This window comes from Leptonychotes weddellii, chromosome 10 (assembly GCF_054177405.1).
Source record: "Leptonychotes weddellii isolate Sample4059 chromosome 10, ASM5417740v2, whole genome shotgun sequence".
Classification (NCBI taxonomy): Eukaryota; Metazoa; Chordata; class Mammalia; order Carnivora; family Phocidae; genus Leptonychotes; species Leptonychotes weddellii.
The window spans coordinates 39,487,594-39,507,847 of record NC_138378.1 but is presented as its reverse complement, the minus strand read 5'-3'; the positions used below and the strand labels follow the sequence as shown (position 1 = coordinate 39,507,847).

At 39.7% G+C, this 20,254-nt stretch overlaps 1 protein-coding gene across 1 annotated transcript in view; it reads right to left on the bottom strand.

The window, feature by feature from the left end:
• The window catches only part of CFAP61 (cilia and flagella associated protein 61), an 88,519-nt gene that overhangs the window by 26,642 nt on the left and 41,623 nt on the right, over positions 1-20,254 (bottom strand). Inside the window, exon 8 of the mRNA XM_081831984.1 lies at positions 11,607-11,766. Coding sequence (XP_081688110.1) covers positions 11,607-11,766 — 160 coding nt within the window. The remainder of the gene's footprint in view (positions 1-11,606; positions 11,767-20,254) is intronic.

Below are 20,254 nucleotides of genomic sequence, written 5' to 3'. Positions count from 1 at the left end.
GATAGTTATTGGTTGTCTTGATGCTTCCTTGGAAACTCTTACAATCAGCCGCAAGCCAGGACGCTTGTCTTCAGCAAGAGGAACTCTCTCAAAGACCCATGGAAAGGGGACTATGTCAGGCACTCTAGAGTATAGGCTTCTGGTAGCATTGACTAACAGTGAGAGCATATCACTGGACTGAGCAAGGAGTTACAAATCTCCAGTGGGCAAGCTGATGGGTTCATGAAACTGCTAACCCAAGATCAGACCAAGGAGAACAAAAATTAATTACATAGTACAAAATGAACTGATGAAGGGTATAACATCATTTCTTTAAAATATTGCTCCTGGCTTTAAGGAACCACTTTCTTTTTGCTCTTAAGGTATTTTTAACTTTCAACAATTTAGTAGATTATACTTTTGAAAACACTTTTTTTTCTTCTCCCTGCCTCATCTCTCCAGAATTTGGAAACTCTTATTGAGTATTCTAATTTTCATGGCAATATAGTTATTTTCACAGGTTGAGTAAGAATTTGTTCTTTTGTAAACAGGACATAACTGGAAACACTGGTTATATGATCAAGGCTTTGATTGGAACGTCATATTTAAGAATGACACGTGTAAAATCAAATACAACTAGATAGTTTTAAGGAAATAAGGTTGATTTTATGGATCTAATGTCTAGAAAGCCCTCTTGGGTATCTGCCACTGCCTTACAGGTTTCCCAGCATTACAGGTGAGTAAGGAAGGATCTTTTAGGGGACTTTGAGAAGAAAGGAACTCACCCAAATCTATAGTTACTACAGTGAAATCTGGTGGTGAGTTCTTGTCTTGGCATTCTAGCCTCAAGAAACATTTAAAGATCTAATTTAAACTTATAAAATTCCAGGAAAGCAGGCTCTCTGCTCCTCCCAAGTCAATAGACAGCTGCATTTTCTTCTGCAATGCCAGCAGCACTCCTAAGACACAATGGTGATGGTCAGAGAAAACGGAGTTCTCAGCCACACTGAGAGCCTAGTCACCAGTGCTCCTATTTTTTTAAAAAATCTATTTGAGAGAGAAAGAGAGAGAGAGCATGAGTGGGAGGGACAAGGGGAGAGGGAGAGAGAATCTGAAGCAGACTCTGCACTGAGTGAGGAGCCCGACACAGGGCTCAATCTCAGGATCCTGAGATCACAACCTGAGCCGGAACCAATAGTTGGCCACTTAACTGATTGCGCCACCCAGGCACCCCACCAGAGCTCCTTTTAACTCTGGCAAAGTGGATACTGTTACCATCGATGACCCCTTCATTGACCTCAACTACACAGTCTACAAGTTCCAGTATGATTCCATCCATGGCAAGTTCAATGGCACAATCCCATTAGCATTAAAAACCCAATAGAACCTTCTGTATCTTCCCACTGAAACCCTAACCCTCCCCCCATTGTTAAATTGATATATACCTCTTTACCTCTGGCTATTCCGGTGAGTTGCTCACCACGATAGAGCATTTCTGCATGCACAATAAACTTTTTTCCTGTTAACCTGTCTATTGTCTGTAAATTTGCAGGTCCCTGACCACTCAAACTTGAGTTGGTAGAAGAAAAGTTTTTCTTCTCAACAAATGCTTTTTATATCAAACAAGAAGAACCAAAAATAAATTAATCAAGCAACCAGAATAGGAACACCAAAAAACACATCCAAAGAAATTAAGAGAAAGGAGGTCATAGGAATAAAAGCCAGTATTAATAAATTTAAAAAGAAAGCCAAAGACTCGGTAGATAAATCTAAGAGCTAGCTCTTTGAAAAGATCAAACAAAATAATCTTTTTTTTTCTTTTTAGGAGAGGGTGAAAAAGCAAAGAGGAGAAGGAGGAGCTATAACCAGCTATACTAGAGAAGAAATTGTAGCTCAAGCTCCAGAGTGGGCATGTCGAGATCTCAATCCCCCTAGTTAGGGGTGACAGACAATAGTGCCCACCAGGGTGAAGTCTATTTTGGCTACAAGCAGAGTCAGGAACAATTTGCCTGCAATGGACCTCACAGCAGCCAATATTTTGGAGGCTAGGGACAGATCCTGCACAGAAGGACTGACTCACTTGGGACACCGAGAGTGTTCTCTACCTAAGGAGACATTTGCGGCAGCAGCAAGTGCCCGTGCTGGGATGCTGGGCAGAGTGAAGCTGAAATTCCATGAGATGGTTAAAATAGCATCAGCAAAGCTGCTGATTCCAAATGAGAATCAGGGCAGAATCAATATAGAGATCTGGAATGGAGAAATTATTATAGATCTCTGCACTGGCTGGAATAAGCTAAAACAACATTAATTCTTTGCCTACAAGAGTCACTTCAATCAAGTGATCAAAGCGACCACACACTTAATGGGACAGACGGAAAATGTGTAATACCAGATAGGGTGCAATGAGAACCCAGTCCCTTCTATGCTAGTCCTCCCAGGTGTGCACAACTTGAATCTCATCGGGAGGAGACAGCAGACAAACACAGATTCAAGTACAATCTACAGAAGCAGGGGCCTATCATCTTCAAAAGTGTTTAGGGCATCATATTCAAGGAAACTCAGAGGAACTGTTCCAAAATGAAAGATAACAGAGCAACTCAATGCAGTCTGTCATTGTGGACCGGATCTTTCTGCTATGAAGGATGGCATTATTGGGACAAATAGGGGAACTTGAATAAGGTCTGTGGACTGCGGATTAATTGGGAGTAACATATTCAAGTTAATTCTTTGATCTTGATGGATGTTTGGGGCTGTAAAGGAGACTGTCCTCTGTAGGAAACACATACTAAAGTATTCACAAGTGACTCAGTAGGACATCAGCATCTTATTTTCAGATGGTTCAAGAAGAAAAAAAGTACCTGCAACTTTTAGGTAAATTTAAGATTGTTTTCACATTTTAAAAAAATGGAGGAAATAAAAGCATTGTCCTCAAGTTACTTCTGTGACTCAGTTAATTTTGTCATTTTAATTCACTCCCTCCCAGGGCTCTTCATAGCACATGTTTCTTAGGCAGTTTTCCTCAGACTTCAATTCGTTTTGCATTGATTTTTTTCACATGAGATTATATCATAACCATTTCCCTTCACTCTTTGTAACCTTTTAAAAGGCTGCTGCACAGCTATCCTGTGGCTACCCACAAGTTTAGCCATCCCTCTCTTGTGGGAGATTTGGGGTTTTACAAACTTGTTTATTCATTTGGATATTTGCTTGTTTGTTTATTTTTAGTATTATGATTAAGCTTAGTGAATAGTCTTGAGTGTGTATCTCTTTACAGATTTAGGATTATTTCCTCAGACTTGCTACAGTTGAAGTTAAAGAATAGAAATCATTTCTACACTGTATTCCAGAGTATCCTATCAGCCAACCCTCCCATCTGTCAGAAATTTGGAGTGCTAGTTACCAAGCTCCTTGCCCAGGACGAAATATCTTAATTATAATACATACTTATAACTTAGTATGCAAAAAAGGGGAGAAAAAGATCTCGGGTTTTTATGTGCATTTCAGTTTTAGGGATGCTGAATATTTTCTCATACCTATGATAAATAATATTTTTTGCATAGTTAGCTTTGTGATTTGCTTATGTTTCTCTTTTCTCTAAACTATTTCAAGATTGAAATGAGCACTCAATAAAAAAAGGAAGCCATTTTCCACATGGAGTTAGACATATTATATAAATAGAAACCAAAAATCAAGTAAATACAAATATAAGTTATTTATAACTTAATAATTATAATAATTATATGTAATATAGAATATTATATACATATATATGCATATATATATGTATATATATATATATATACACACACATATACATACATATAAAATTTTGTAGGCCCAGGATGGAGTTGCTTCTGCCTGGGGTGCCCCATCAGCAAACTGAAACTTACATAACCTTCTTGTCCCTACAAATGTTCCACTTGACCAGAAAGGCAGTATATCCAATCAGTCAATCTCCAAAAGCCAAATCAACCCTGGGTCTTCTCACCCTAAACCAGGCTAACTTGTGAGGCCCCAGCCCATCAGATATATTTTATTTTTCTTTTCCTTGTTCTTTATTCTTTATCCTATAAAATCTATGGCCCCATTTTACAGTTCTCCAAAAGGAGAGGATCTATCTACTTCATGAAGTGTTAAATAAACTTTGTTTTCTTTAATCATTTTTAATAGTATGTATGTATGTATACATATATATGTCTGTATATACATACATAGGTATACATGAGAGAGAGATGAGAGAGAGAGAGATATATATATATACACATACACACACAACTGTATTCTAATAATTTTTAAATCTTCGTATATGAAATGATGCTTTCCTAGGAAAATCTAATCTCCTTAAGTTGATTCAAAAGAAATAGAAGATCTGAATAAATTAATAACTTTGGGGGGGAAATGGAACATTGTCAAAGATAAACCTGAAGTCAGAGCCAGCTTCCAAGGTGACTGTCCCAGGTCTTCCATTAAGCCAGCTATACACATTCCTTGAAGACTAAAAACACCAAGAGCCAGAGCAATATGCAGTGGAGAAAGGGCTTGCAACCCAGTAGCAAAATAACTGGCTTCATGTTGGGCTTAGAATTAGTACATTTTCCTTTGTTTGTTGTCATTTGCAAAGACTGTGATTTTTAGTAATTGCTTCCTTAGTTGCTTTGCTCAGATTAAATTTGGTCCATGATACTTTAAGAGTTGTCAAAAACCCTGTGTAAACAGACACAGAACTCACAGTGACCCCAGTGCAATGGGTGCAGCCCACCGGCAGCCAATTTAATCAAGGGGGAATTCAGAGTATTCACCGCAAGCAATTGATTTTCAAGAGAAAAGTCAGCAGGATCAAACAGCCTGTTGGGATGAAAATCCCCTGAATCACCCCTATCACCGTGTTTTCTAGCAACTAACTCCTGACTCCATATAGAGTAATAGCCAAATTACTATAATTATCCTGCAACACAAGTGGCATATCAACATTATTTTAAACGTGGATTTTTTGCATAATCTTTCATTATTATCATTCATCCTCCCATTTGGAAATGGCAAACAACAACAAACTGTGATCTACCCCCAAAAGAAGAAAGGTCACCAAGAGAACAAATAAAAGGGCTATTTACATGTGAATATACTAAGAGAGATGTGTTTTACAGTCAAATACACTCTTGAAATTCATTAAATGCCTTCTCCCCTGCATCATAAATATGGGCAAAACAGACATCACCTACTGAGAAAATAATCCCAGCACATAATGATCATAACGAACATAAATAAAGCCACTTTTCTTTCAATGACCTCAAGGCCCTATATAAAAATGTGTTTGTATTTCTACCATTGTGAAATGACTGGTAGCAAGCACACCAGTCATAACACAAGTCCTTCCTAGTGCTGAACAGGAGAATATGAATATGGTCCCCAGTCATCCTGCTCTCTGCAAAATAACACTCTTAACTGGGTGCCATCATTTGTCGCTGATGCTTTTAAAAGCATTCGAAAGGACGCAGAAAGCAGTACTTGAATTAAGATGGAAAAATCAGCAACAGATTTTGTTAAATACAGCTGACCCCTAAACAGGGGTGTGAACTGTGTGGGTCCAGGTACACATGGATTTTTTTTTTATATGTATATAAATACGGTACAGTGCTGTAAATGTATTTCCTCTTCCTTACAATTTTAATAACACTTTCTTTTCTCTAGCTTACTTTATTGTAAGAATATAGTAGATAATACATACAACATACAAAATATGTGTTAATTGACTGTTTAGATTATCTGGAAGACTTCCGGTCAACAGTAGGCTATTAGTAGCTAAGTTTCTGGAGAGTCAAAAGTTTTCCCGGGGGTGGGGGGTAGGCATCGGGGGGCACACAGACCCTTGTTGTTCAAGGGTCAATTGATATGAAAAGGCTCACCAAGACTTTTGAGGCAGTGTCCCTGACAACAAGACTGGGTTTCAAGTCTGCATCATCTTCCTGGTATGTTACCAGTCCAAAGGCTCCACCTTGAGAACCCCTGTAAGAGTTCAAGCTGTCAATCTTGGAGATAATCACACGAGTTGGGCATAGGTCTGGTATTATATACTTGTTTTATCAACATCTCTAGCAAAGCATCAGAACTCACATGGTTAATTCTAGAAAAAAAAAGTTGGCAAGAGTGGCTAAAGCTTTGAAAGAATGCAATTTTGTTACCTTCATATACCAAAAACAAATTTAGTGGCTACAAAAACACAATAATATTCAGATTGTGATAAACATGAGTTGGTGTCTCAGGCTTTGTATGAGCATCAAGTAGAGCAGACTTTGTTGCCACTATCTGCATAATTGCTGTGGCCTTGTAGTCTTGCCCACAAGGCTCCAGGGAACTGTTAACACAGGACCCTAAGTGTTAGGGCTGAATTGTGTCTGCAAAAATTCATATATTAAAGTCTTCACCCCCAGCACCTCAGAATATGACAATATTTGGAGATAGTGTCTTTAAAGAGATAATTCAAATAAAATGAGGTCATATGGGTGGGCCCTAATCCAATATTACTGGAGTCCTTATAAGAAGATTAGGACACAAACAGGGAAAAAGAGAAGACCATGTGAGAGACACAGGGAGAAGACACAGCATCGACCAGCCAAGGAGAGAGGCCTCAGGAGAAACTAACCTCACCTATACCTTGATCTTGGACTTCCAGCCTCCGGAACTGTGAAGAAAATTAATTTCTATTGTTTAAGCTCCCCAATCTGTGGTACTTTGTTTAGGGTAGCCCCAGCAAACTAATATGGAGTCCTAGTGGGTCACTAAATAACTACAGAATGTACTGGGTGTTAAAATAGTGTTCTGAGATATATAATGCAAATATTTTAGCAGAAATACTGCTATGCTCTAAACACACGTGTTTCATCCATATTTGGAATCCATGTTAAAAGAAAAATAAAGTGAAACAGAAGGCAACCCAGGCATATAAAATGGAACCTTAGGAAGAGAAGCTAAAAGGCTATTTGATACACAAATAAGATTTGATTTGGCCATTGTTTCATAGCTCTGGCACTGGAAACTGGTTTCAGATGTTTCTTCCTCCTACAGAGAGAATCTGAGGTAAGAAGCAAATGTAAGTCCAAAGAAAAGAAAATTAAATAAAACATAAAGAAACATTTCCTGACAAAAGTAATTTTTTAATTTAATTTAAATTTTAAAATTTAAAAGACAATATTGCTATGTTTTATATGGATACATTATGAAAATCATACTTTGAAGGGCCTTTTAAATATCTAGTAAGCAACACTTTTCCTGAGTGCTTTGGTTACAAGGGGCTACACTGATTATTCTTTTGAAAGCCCACAAATCTGTTACGCAGAACTAAGTTTCTCCCTGCCAGAGGGCACATCAGTTCCACAGAGAGTCTTGCACAGTGGGCCCTGGGTGCATAATGAGATTCACAGATCTGAGCCTGAGACTCCTGCTCCCCAGGTCACACCAGCCTATATGACAAACAAAAGTTGCTTTTTGCCTTTTTTTTCTAATTTTAACCAGTAAATGTGGCGATGCCAATACAGCTGTGGAAATGCAGGCTGTGCCCTATTGTGCCTTATGCATCACCAAGAAATTTGCCAGCTCAGTTCTGATTCCAAAGTCTTTACTGTGATGATGCAGTGAATAAAAGACACAGCATGATTTTCAAATGCTGGGCAGGGCCAGTAGTGGGGGGCCAACTGGAAAAAAAAAACACAAAACTGTTTTGAGCCATTTTATTGTTACCGGAAGAAAATACACATAAACTATCAGGCATATGCAATATCCTAATATACGTTCACTAAGCTTTCAGAGTCTTAGCATCTTAGGGGATCTTAAATCTCATTTAGTACAATCTCTCACACAACAAGAAAATCTTTTCCTAAGCATCTATGACTGTTTCTTAATGAGTTCTTCCAAAATTGGGAGAAATTGCTACTTCTAAACTAGGCTTTTCACTACACAAAATAAATAAATAAATAAACTTTTACTAGAGTTTCTTTATATTGGGACAAAATCTGCCTCTTCAGACTTTGTTCCAACTGGTCCCAGTTTAGTCCCAAGGTTTAGTAGATAAAAATCAAAATTTACAAGTGTGTGCAAAAGGTTATATATGCAAAATGAGTGGCTGAAAAATGGAAACATATACAAGTTATTCAAGTAAAATGCAAATTGAATGTGCATGGTTAAATTTTTTAGATACAATGAAAACTTGTGATATGGCTGAAGTAACAAATAGATAGTAGGCTGATTATAATGTGGGTAAGTAGCTAAAGAGGGAGGGCCACTATATTAGCTTAAGAATGTTGAGCCTTGACATTAATCTGCTCAGAAGGGTTGACGTTGGTGTGGTATTGCAAGTTTCACAGCTGGTGGGGAAAGCATAGACCTTGAAGCAAGGATTTGAGAACAAGTGGTTTATTTGGGAGGTGATTCCTGAAAACATCAGTAGGGTGGTGAGGAAGAAAGAAAGGGAAGAAAAGGCAGCTAGTAAGCAACGTGTCATTACACAGATTACCACTGTGGACAGCTGGAACCAATCCCATAGAGGAACTCTGGGAAACAGTACAAAACTAATGTCGAAGAGTTATCCCACCTGAGAAGTGAGGGAGCTGGGGTATTTATACCTGGACTCCTGACAGTTGTGTAAAAATAAATGTTTTCATGGCTGATGGGAAAAGACTAGGCAGGCAGTGTCCTGGTGTGGGTTCCCTCAGAAGCAGACCTTGAGTCAAGGACTCCAGTACAACTGTTTATTTGGGAGTTGATCGAGACAGAGGCATAGGGGGACAGGGACATGAGACAGGGAAGCAGAAGCTACTCCTGGAGTGTTAACTTCCTGGCACTTCCAGCCTGCCTCTTGCATGGAGCAGAGTGGCCTTCCATAGTTCTGGCAAACCCCACAGACACAAAGGTGAAGATTCCAGCACATGGAAGTTGTCCAGAGTACATGCACACACACACAAGCCTGAAGGAAATGGGTGGGCCACTGAGAATTCCTTATAGTGGTAACTCATTACATAACTTATTTAAGTGAAGAAAGCTGATCATGTATCCAGTGTAGTAGACACACCACTGGAGTTTACAAGGCCACCCAAGATAAAAAGTCCCCTTACCAAGCAGAGAGGCCTGGGGCTGGGTTCCAGGTCCGTCCACCCCTGATGAGCTTGAAAACCTTGCATGAGCTTGGACGGGTATAAAAAGGAAACAGTGTTACCTGTCCTAGTCTCCTATACCAAGTTACGAGGATAAAATGAGATAATATATATGACAATCCTTTGAAAAGTAAAAAGTACTAAGCAAAATACAAGGTATAAAGCACAATGATGTGTGCTCATTTGAAACAAGAATTTTAGTTCATATTTTAGAGAAATTATATTTCTTTTAACTTGAGACTTTCATCAGAAAAACAATGAAAGGTAGATCATAGCACATTTAGAATTTTCTCTGGAGTCTCATTCTTTGTTGTTGTTGAAGGAAGATGGCAGCAAAATGTGTTGATGACTCTTTTCTTAGATATAATAAGCTGATGATGATTTGTGAATCCATCCCTGAGTTATTTGGAAGCCTATAATAGTGCTCCCTGATGACGATTTCATAATCATCTTTGTATCAGCGAACATAAAGCTGGATTTTCAAAAATAAACAAGGCACAGAGGATAACAAGAGTTTTCCTATTTCCTTTACTTCCCATTTTGTCCTAGATAAGGAATTTTAAGTAAAAATATTAAAGGTGGTAGAAAGAAGTAAGACTTCCTTCAGCTCCCATATCTGGGCTTTAAAGTGTGTGTTTTAAAGTCCAGGGTTCAGCCTAAATTTTGAATTTTGTTTTCCCCATATAGTTTCTAAGATAGGAATTTTCCATTCATTCTATGTATGGAACATCATAGTTGTCTCAGGGCTACTCACAAACACACTGGAAAGGATTTTATCTTTTCAACTTGTTTTTTATAACAATAGTCACAGGTGGAAATACAAATTTTTTGAGGACTTACTCTGTGCTTGGCACTGAGCTGAGCACATCACGTAGATTCTAACATTTAGTCTTCCCAACAACTTTTTGGGTTAGATACTATTTTTATCTCCATTTTACACATGAAAAAATCAAGCCATAAAACCTATTTAATGCTGCCTTCAAGAAGAATTTATGCACTTGAAAGTGACAAAGATAACTTATGGTTCAGGATTGTGTCATGCTGAAAAGTTCTTTAGGACACTCTAGTATCTCTTTGCTAAGAAGCATGGGCAAGCCAGCTTTCACTATTAAAAAATAATGACTTCAAACCTTTCTTTTAGGAAGAGTGTGGTCCTCAGTACAAAAAGGAAACACCTCTCCATCTGTGGCTCTGTAAGTTCTCTGTAATGAGTGTGAACATTCAGATAAGCTTTGTACATCCATGCATGTGGTTCTCAATGAGGGGATAAGATCAGCCAGATAGACACCTGCCATTGCTTACATTGACAAGTCCTTTGCCACTGCCCAGTGTGTTCTTCTCCCTATTTTTGAACAACCTTGATATCATCCTTCAAACATGAGAAAGCAGAGCAGTTCAAAATGCCTTGATTTTAACCTTAGAAGGCTCAAGTAGGTGAAAGGCCAATCACAAAGAAGTAACTATCACTAACAATGATGGTCAACATTTAATGAGCACCAAGTCGGCTCAAGACACAGAGTAAAGGGGCGCCTGGGTGGCTCAGTCGGTTAAGTGTCTGCCTTCGGCTCAGGTCATGATCCCATGGTCCTAGAATCGAGCCCTGTATCCATCGGGCTCCCAGCTCAGTGGACAGTCTGCTTCTCCTTCTCCCTCTGCCCTTCCCCCTTGCTCATGCTCTCTCTCTCAAAATAAATAAAATCTTAAAAAAAAAAAATAAAGACAGAGTAAAGCCCTTGACATGAGTAATCTCAGTGAAACTTCACAACACCCTCATGTAGGAGGTATTAATATTATTCCTATTTTACAAAGGAAGAAACCCAGATTTAGAGAAGTAAATTAACATATCCTGCATCTGTCTGATTTAAGAATGGAAACACTTTACCTGCAAAGATACCCATGGATGTAGGAAGACCTCATCAAATACCAAAGTCTGAGATTACCTAATTTCACTTCATGAAGAACCTGATACAGACAATATTTAAAAATCAATTTTTATTATTTCATATGGCTAGAAATAATTTAAGTAAGTTAAAAATGACTACTTGCAGTAGACCTGTACTATATAATAATTTGTCAAAGACACAAACACAAAAGCACTAATTGGTGGGATTAAAACTTAAAAGCATAAAAAACTTCTCAAGTTATTGACTTGAAAAAACACATTATATTTTGATGTGTGTGTGTGTATGTGTATAAAATGCTGAAATACTATCAATTATTTCACAATGAACATTCTTAAGGCAGGCATTCTGAATTTAGGGAACCTTCAGCTGCAGGGCCACCATTTCTGTCTACACCTGTGCACTTCTGGCTGTGCTCACAGATGAGTGCACCAGATATGATCAACCATGGAAACTATACCTTAAAGGGAACTGGAGAAGGAGACATAAAATAAGCCATCTAGTTCCATCACTCCTCAAAAGGCACAGTGGTACAGAAGGCATGGATGTAATTGTTGAAGTGTTCCTGTGATAGCCACTGTACCTTGACTTCCTTTAACGCTTAGCTCTTCCAGTGGCTGCAGAACATCATCGGGGTGTGGGATGCAGAGTCCGTGGAAGGGCCCCAGGTCAAAGCACTCATGCAGGAGCTGCATGTTCACTCTTGAGCACACACTCATGAACCCGACAGCTACACCTTCCACCTGAAACATCCAAAACATCTCGTTACTCTATCAGACCCCAAATGATTTCTCATCATGAAACTTCCAGGAGCCCACAGCATGCGGGTGGTTGGTAGCTTGGGGCAGGCACTTTGAGATATTTAAGGGAGGGAGGAATATTTTCCTTTAGAAGCTCTAGTGTCCAGCACCATGCACGGCACACACAATAAGCTCCAAAAAATGTCCAATGGATGACCACTGTGAACAATCCTAGAAGTGGATACGTAACTTAGGGAAGTTGCTAGAGTTCTAGAGGGAAAGAACATGTGTCCTCTTTGCCCAGACCTGCCCCATATCCTTTAATTATCCCATGGGAAGGCCAGCCTTCCTGTCCACTTTCTTCCCCTCCACCATGCAGTCTCAGTAAGACCAGCTGGCATTCCATCCGATTGACCCTGGATTCAGAGATGTTCATGGTCACCTACTCTTTCAGATTGGAACTTTGATTTTCTTGAATTCATTCATTTATTTGATTGGATGGTCTTATGGGGAAGAGATGTGAGCAAAGAGGTTTGGTGGGGATGTTTGAGTGAAGTAAACTCGCAACACTGGTTCACCATGTGGGTCTGATTTACAAATACGTCACCTCCTAGCATCCGAACAGATACCTGGTTCTGAACCTCTTACAACAGTCCCATTAATTTAGGCCTCTGATGAGGAATACACAAGTGGGAAGATAAGTGGGACAGTTTGATGTAATAAGAAATACATGTTTGGTCTTCATCCCTGGTTCCTAAAACACTTGTAATTTCCTGAGAGGAACATCTTTTGTTTTTCCTAATAAGCTCCTTTGGGTAATACCTATGTTTATGCTAACGAGATGACTCCCGGAGAATGGGAGCTGATTGTCAGGGAAACCAAACATGTGATTGATTAGAGGGTTGGAACTTTTGGCACCTCCCCCTGACCTCTGGAGAGGGGGGAGGGGCTTGAGATTGACTTCAGTCACCAGTAGCCAATGATATAATGAATCATTAATGGAACCACCATAAAATCCCCTCAACAAGGGGAATCAGGAGTTTCTGGATTGGTGAACACATGGAAATGCTGGGAGGAAACATGCCCAGAGAGGACACGGAAGCTCAGGGCCCTTTGCCCTGCACCTCGCTGTATGCATCCTTTCCATGTAGCTGTTCCTGAGTTGTAGTCTTTATAATAAGCAGGCAGTAGTAAGTCAAGTGTTTCCCTGAGTTCTGTAAGCCATTCTAACAAATTATCAACCCCTAAGGAGGGGGCTGTGGGAACCTGATTCATAGCCAGTCAGTTAGAAGTACAAGTGACAACCTGGGACTTATGACTGGCACCTGAAGTGGGGGCAGTTTTGGGGGCCTGAGCCCTTACCCTGCGAGATCCACACTAACTCCAGGTAGCATCAGCACTGAATCACAGGACACCCAGTTGGTATCTAGGGAGCTGAAAATTTGGTTGGTGTAAGCAAAACCCTACACATTTGGTGTCAGAAGTGTCAGAATTCGAGAAAACAAGTTATCTTCTAATGAGTAATTAGCCCATCTACACCTATTATTGGTAGTGATACAAATGAACAAAATTGAACTCTGTCATAGTCCACACTGATAGATATCTATGATTGAAATTCTTTATGATGTCCCTTCAATAATTCTGTATGTCATTCTTCCCTGCAAGGAAAGCATTTAAAATTTTAAAAGAGAGCAAGAAAGAATGCATAGTTCTGTAATTAACTAATCTTCTTGTGGTAATTATTGTGCAATATATATATACTTGTGTGTGTATATATATATAAAATATATATCATATGTATGTATATACATATCATATATATATCAAATTGCTACATTGTAAACCTTAAACTTATACAATGTTATACAATTATATTTCACTAAAATTAGAAAAGAGAGAAAACTAAATTGTACATAAATAATTCCTCCTGTTAATTATAACTTGGGTTTTAAGCAAATTCTGGTTGACTGATTTGACTGCAGCTCCTGTTAGAAACCAGCTTTACTAGGTCCTACTCAAGTGTTCACGCTGTATTTCTTGAGACAACCATCCTGTACAGGAAGCAAAAGAACTCATCATTGGCATTTCCTAGTCCCAAGAATGCAGTAGCATCCCATAAATGTCAGTCAGAGAAAATGGTTAATATTTGAACTTACTGAAGCACAAAATTAAGCTACAACAATACTCAGTCTTTTATATGACACATAGAAAAATTAGGCATTAAAGTATTTGTTCTCAAATGTGTTTTCTAGTAGAAAGTCATTTGTTTTCAAACATGTGTTTGAAAAATAAATGTGAGACTCCCTTTGTTTTCTCCCTAATGCTAGAATACAAGAGGAATTCTTAAAAATTAATTTTTCCATGCGTACTCTTTACAGTCCCCCACCCCCACCCCACAATGATACTAGCTGTACAAGGCTGGATTTACACAGCTGTTTTATAAAGCCATCGACACTTTAATAAAAGTCCAAAACAAACATTTTAATTTTTTTCCCAAATAACAAGTGATTGTTTGTCTTGTTTGCACTCATGAACAAAGGCTGCGTAGCCACAGTTGTCTGGCTTCTCTGTAATTTTAGGCCCAAGACTCAGCAGACGCTGATTAACCAATCCATCTACCATATGTGCAGAAAGAGACGGCCAGCCTCACTCTCGGCAGGGAAAATTGGCATCCATCTTGGTTCACATGGAGATGTCCTTCTAATCTACAGCCACGCTGGCGCAACGAAACTTCGATGGCCTGAAATACCTTTTGCTGGCTTCACGGCGAGCTGCATGTGCATGATAAGAATGTATTATTTATAAGACCGCTGTTAGTAATGAGCTATTACACTAATGGCTCATTGTGTTTGGAATTTGATTTCAAATGGCATGGATCACACATTCTGATGAAAATGAGAAAAAACATGTTTTGCCATTAGGAACAAAGATGTAACATTCTCCAATTCCACAACCTGTTATATTCCCGTCATTCATCCTCGGTTGTGACAATTCACAAAAGTTCACAATTATGAACTGCAACAGAGCAAGGACATATTGTGGAAATGTCTGCTTTTTCCTTTGAGTTTCTTTTAAATAACTATTCTGATTTGAGAAACACCATTCTGAAATATGAATTTGTGGGAGTATTCAAATTCAAATCTTTGTGTGTGTGTATGTTTTCTGGAAAAATAGATTCAGTGAACTTCCTTTACTTGAACAATGAAAAGGCATTGATTGTTGACTGCTATCTATCCTCTAGGCAACAGAGATAACTTTCCACCACAAAGTTCTGCTTATTGTTCTTGTTTTTCCTGTGAGGATATATATTAGGATACATAAAGCTCTGGTTGCTAGAAATCCCTACATGCAGTGGCCTTGTCTTCAAACACAGGCCCATTTAGAGACATGTGTGCACTGTATCATTCGTGCTTCCTTCTAAAAAGCCCTACAGTCACTCATCCCTTTTGGGTGACCATACTCCATAATGAGGGTGCCCTTACTGTGACCACTGCCAGCTTTGATCCCCTCTGCCTCATGCCAACAGCAGGGCTGAGTTGGCAGGCTCTGCCCACCCGCAGGTCAGTGGTGCCTGTTCTGACCACTGCTGCCCATGCTGTGGATGATGCCAAAGCAGACGCTCTGCCCATCTGTCTCTAGGAGCCGCCCTTGGCCTCCAACCACCCTTCCCCAAAATCTCAGTTTGGAGTAAACACCAGATGTCAAGGTAAGCCAGGATAAAGTTATGAAAAGCAACTTGCGCAGCAAAGTGATGACTCAAAACTCCTCCCAAGTAGCTATCAAGCCAAAGAAAGCCTGCACAGTTAAAAACCTTTAACTAGTCAAGAGTTTCCTACTTGGCACAGGCATAGATCCCAGGCTTTCTATGTGCATGGCCTGTAACTACCATGGGCTGCTGTGGGAAGAGACAGATTTGATGCACTCTGTTCTGTGATCTCTGGTCAACTGCAGTCACCTGTAAGCATGGTGTGTTGCCAGTAAATGCTTAATCAGCAACCGGGGTGGGGAAAACCCTGATTTAGCAATTTGCCAATCTCTGTGGTGTAAATATTCCCATTGTGGCCAATTTTAAGCTACCAATGTGATGTTACTGAATGGGGAGTTGGGAAGGGATGCCCAGTAGCCACTATTATATAGTATTTCCACTAGAGAGACGATAGACATAAATAATCTCAAGAGCGAAGATAATAATAAAATAATTAGGAAGTGATGAGTGTTGAGCATTAACTTTGTTTTCTAGTGTGACTGCACTGCAAGTTTATATAATTTAATTTTTAATAATGGCTGTGTTTAACAACCAGCTTGCAAAGTTCCTGAGGATTGAACACTTGGTTCTTGTGAGGCAGAATGAACTAGTTCCCGCATACCACTGTCTACAGGGCCAGCCGAAGAACGTCCAGGTGGTTGGTAGAAGGGTCCGGGAGGCAGGTGGGAGGGGAGTGACAGCACTGATCTTGAACATAAAAGGCTTAAGGCACCAGATACAGCTCAGTAGAAACTGGAGATGTGCTCCCAAGTCCTGGACTGGCTTCCTCCCTGTTAAGGGGGTCCTGCTTCTGCCCTTCCATTTAAAGATTGAGGTCTACGGTCGCTTCTCCACAGAATGTGAAGCGTCTGGTGTCTAGGTAACATGGCCTCTCAGAAACTGGGCTGGGCTCCATTTGCCTCTTTAGAGACACCGAAGGATCCTTGCAGGGTTGGGACTGCAATTTTCAGCCTGCAAATTTCCTCCGATGTTACATGCACTGAAAAATGTGTAACATGTGACTAGAGAGGAAAATACGTGGAGGTAGTCACTGCAGCTGCTCTTCATAAGCACTAACACAAGTGATTTGGGTTGAAACTGGCACCTTAAAAACAAAGAATTAAAAGCATTCTCCAGAGTGACATCAGCTTCATGGCGGCATAAAGATGTCCATCATTGTTGTCCCCGAGCTCAACAGCAAACATTCAGCATCCAGCCATGAACAAAAAGGCCTCTGAGGGAGCTGTGGCATCCAGTACCATATGCCAAGGGACCTGGAAGAGTTTTGCCAACTGTGCATGAGGAAATAGGCAGACACACCTCGGTCTTGACTATGAACCCTAAAGAGGACTGGGTCCAGCTTGTCTTGGCCATGGTCCAGAAGCCCTTGGAGAATATGGACTTAGATAATCATTTACAGAGGAGAGAGTCTTTGTAAAAAGTACAGTTTCCAGAGAAGTTCTAGGACTCCATTGGAGCAAAAAAAGTATGAGCTTGGATGCACTGAAGTGAATGAGAGGAACAGTCTGGCTTTACCCATCTCACCCACCCCCCAGTGAGGCACAGCTTAGGGCAAGATTTCTTGGCCCATGATTTATCCAATGGGGAAAAGGGAGAATGTGTGAGTGAGCACCCAGCTTCCCCACCTGTGAGGGATTCTTCCAAAGAGGTCCATTTCTTTTATACCTCATCCATAGTACTTAATTTGGAGCTCTATGACTTGGGGAGCAGAAAGAGTCTAGGAAAAGCAGCGAATAGTACTCTGGGAGGGCAATAAAGGGACCTGATTCCTAACTGCATTGTGGATTGCATCAGGAAGCCTGCCCACAAACTGCTGGGAATATCTTGCCCATGAAACCCTTCAACTGGCCCACAAGTACTCCCAGCAACCTGTGTGCCTTACCCACACATCATCCCACCCTGTGGCCAGCTCCTGTGCACACTCCCAACAAAACCATGAGCAGGTTTTAGCAGACAGTTAGTGAGGACTGCAGAAAATCAGTCTGAGCACCTACCCTTAGAGACACCAAAGAATCTTTGGGAAAATAAAAGAGGTTGTCTTTTTGAGCACGTACCTTTGGGAAAATAAAAGAGGTTCTCAGCACTCGGCCTGGTGCTTTGTAAGATCCAGAGAATGCATATGAACTTAAGAAGTCTGCCACAAGGGCGCCTGGGTGGCTCAGTTGCTAAGCATCTGCCTTCAGCTCAGGTCATGGTCCCAGGGTCCTGGGATCGAGCCCCGCGTCGGGCTCCCTGCTCAGCAGGAAGCCTGCTTCTCCCTCTCCCAGTCCCCCTGCTTGTGTTCCCTCTCTCGCTGTGTCTCTCTCTGTCAAATAAATAAATAAAATCTTAAAAAAAAAGAAGTCTGCCACAAGAGGGAGAAAGAAAGGTGGAGCAGATTTATCCATAGAAGGTCTGAGAACCCCTCAGGATCTCTAGCAGGGCTGACAGAGGTATGTCTCTCTGAAGAAAGTAAAGACTGGAGGGGTAACTGCTACTTCAGATGTGAAGACAGTAATGAAAAACTCCAAGAAACATGAGAAAATCAAGGAAATGACATCAGCAAAAGATCACAATAATTTTCCTGTAACTAAACCCAAAGACATGGAGATCTCTAACTTACCAGATAAAGAATTCAAGATAGCAGGGGCGCCTGGGTGGCTCAGTCAGTTAAGCGCCTGACTCTTGACTTCAGCTCAGGTCATGATCTCAGGGTTGTGAGATCAAGCCCCATGTTGGGCTCTACGCTGGGCATGGGGCCTGCTTGGGATTCTCTCTCTCCCTCTCTCTCTGCCCCTCCCCCACCATTCACGTTCTCTCTCTCTTTCAAAAAAAGAAAAGAAATACCCAACTCTTCAGCTTTAAGAAAACACATAGGCTCAAAGTGAAGAGAAGGAAAAAGATACTCCATGCAAGTAGAAACCAAAAAAGACTTTAAGCCAAAAACAGAAACAAGAGACAAAGAAGGTCATTATATCAATGATAAAGGGGTCAATTTGTCAAGAAGATATAACAATCATAAATATATATAAACTCAATATCAGACCACCTAAATATATCAAGCAAATACTAAAAGATATGAAGGGAGAAATAGACAATACAGTAATAGTAGGGGACTTCAATACCCCTACTTTCAACAATGGATAGAACAACCAAGATAGAAAATCTACAAGGAAATGTTGGACTTGAACTTTACTTTAGACCAATGGACCTAACAGACATGCACAGAACATACTATCCAATGGCAGTAGACTATACATTCTTCTCCAGCATACATAGAACATTCTCCAGGATGGATCATATATTAGACCACAAAACAAGTCTTAGCAAATTTAAGAAGACTGAAATCATACCAAGTATCTTTTCTGACCATATGTTATAAAACTAAAAATCAGTAACAGCAGGGAACCTGGACAATTCACAAATATATGGAAAAAAAAAAATTCCTGAACAACCATGGAGTTGTTCCAAAGAAGAAATCAAAAAGGAAATAAAAAATATCTTCAAACAAACAGAAATGGAAAGACAAAATACCAAAACCTATGGGATGTTGAGAAAGCAGTTCTACAATTCAAACGTATGGGAGGGGGGAGAAAAGGAGAGAGGGAAACAAACCATAAGAGACTCTTAATGATAGAGAATAAACTGAGGGTTGATGGAGGGAGGTGGGTGGGGGATGGGCTAGATGGGTGATGGGTATTAAGAAGGGCACTTGTGATGAGCACTGGATGTTGTATGTAAGTGAGGAACCACTGAATTCTGTCCTGAAACCAATATTTCACTTTTGTTAACTAAAATTCAAATAAAAATTTAAAAAAAGAAAAAGAAAAAGCAGTTCTAGGAGGTAAATTTATAGCAATAAATGCCTACATCAGGGAAAAAAGATCTCAAATAAACAAATTTACATTTCAAGGAACTTGGAAAAGGAGATCAAATTAAGCCCAAAGTTAGCAGAAGGTAGGAAATACAAAGATGAGAGCAGAAATAAATGAAATAGAAAAACAGTACAAAAAGTTCAATGAAACTAAGAGTTGATTTTTGAAAAGATAAACAAAATTGACAAAAAGAGGACTCAAAATCAGAAATGAAAAAGAAGACTTTACATCTGGTAACACAGAAATACAAAGGATCATAAGCGACTACTATGAACAGTTGTATGGCAACAAATTGAACAACCTAGGATAAATGGATAAATTTCTAAAAACACACAAACTACCTAGACTGAAACATGAAGAAATAGAGAATATGAACAGATGAATAACAAGTAAAGAGAATGAATCAGCAATCAACCTCCTGCCAAAGAAAAGCCCCAGACTAGATGGTTTCACCGGTAAATTCTACCAAACATTTAAAGAATTGACACCTATCCTTCTCAAACTCTTCCAAAAAATTGAATATTTTATGAGGCCAGCATTACTCTGATACCAAAGCCAGATAAGGACATTACAAGAAAACTATAGACCAATATCCCTGATGAATACTGACACAAAATTCTCAACAAAATATTAGCAAAGTGAATTCAACAGCACATTAAAAGGATCATACACCATGATCAAGCAGGATTTATCCCTGTGATGCAAGGGTCAATATACACAAAATACACAAGTGGTTCAATATACACAAATCAATAAAAGTGATAAACCACATTAATAGAAAAATAAAAATCATATGATCATCTCAATAGATGCAGAGAAAGCATATAACAAAATATCATGTCCCTTCACGAGAAGAATGCTCAATAAATAG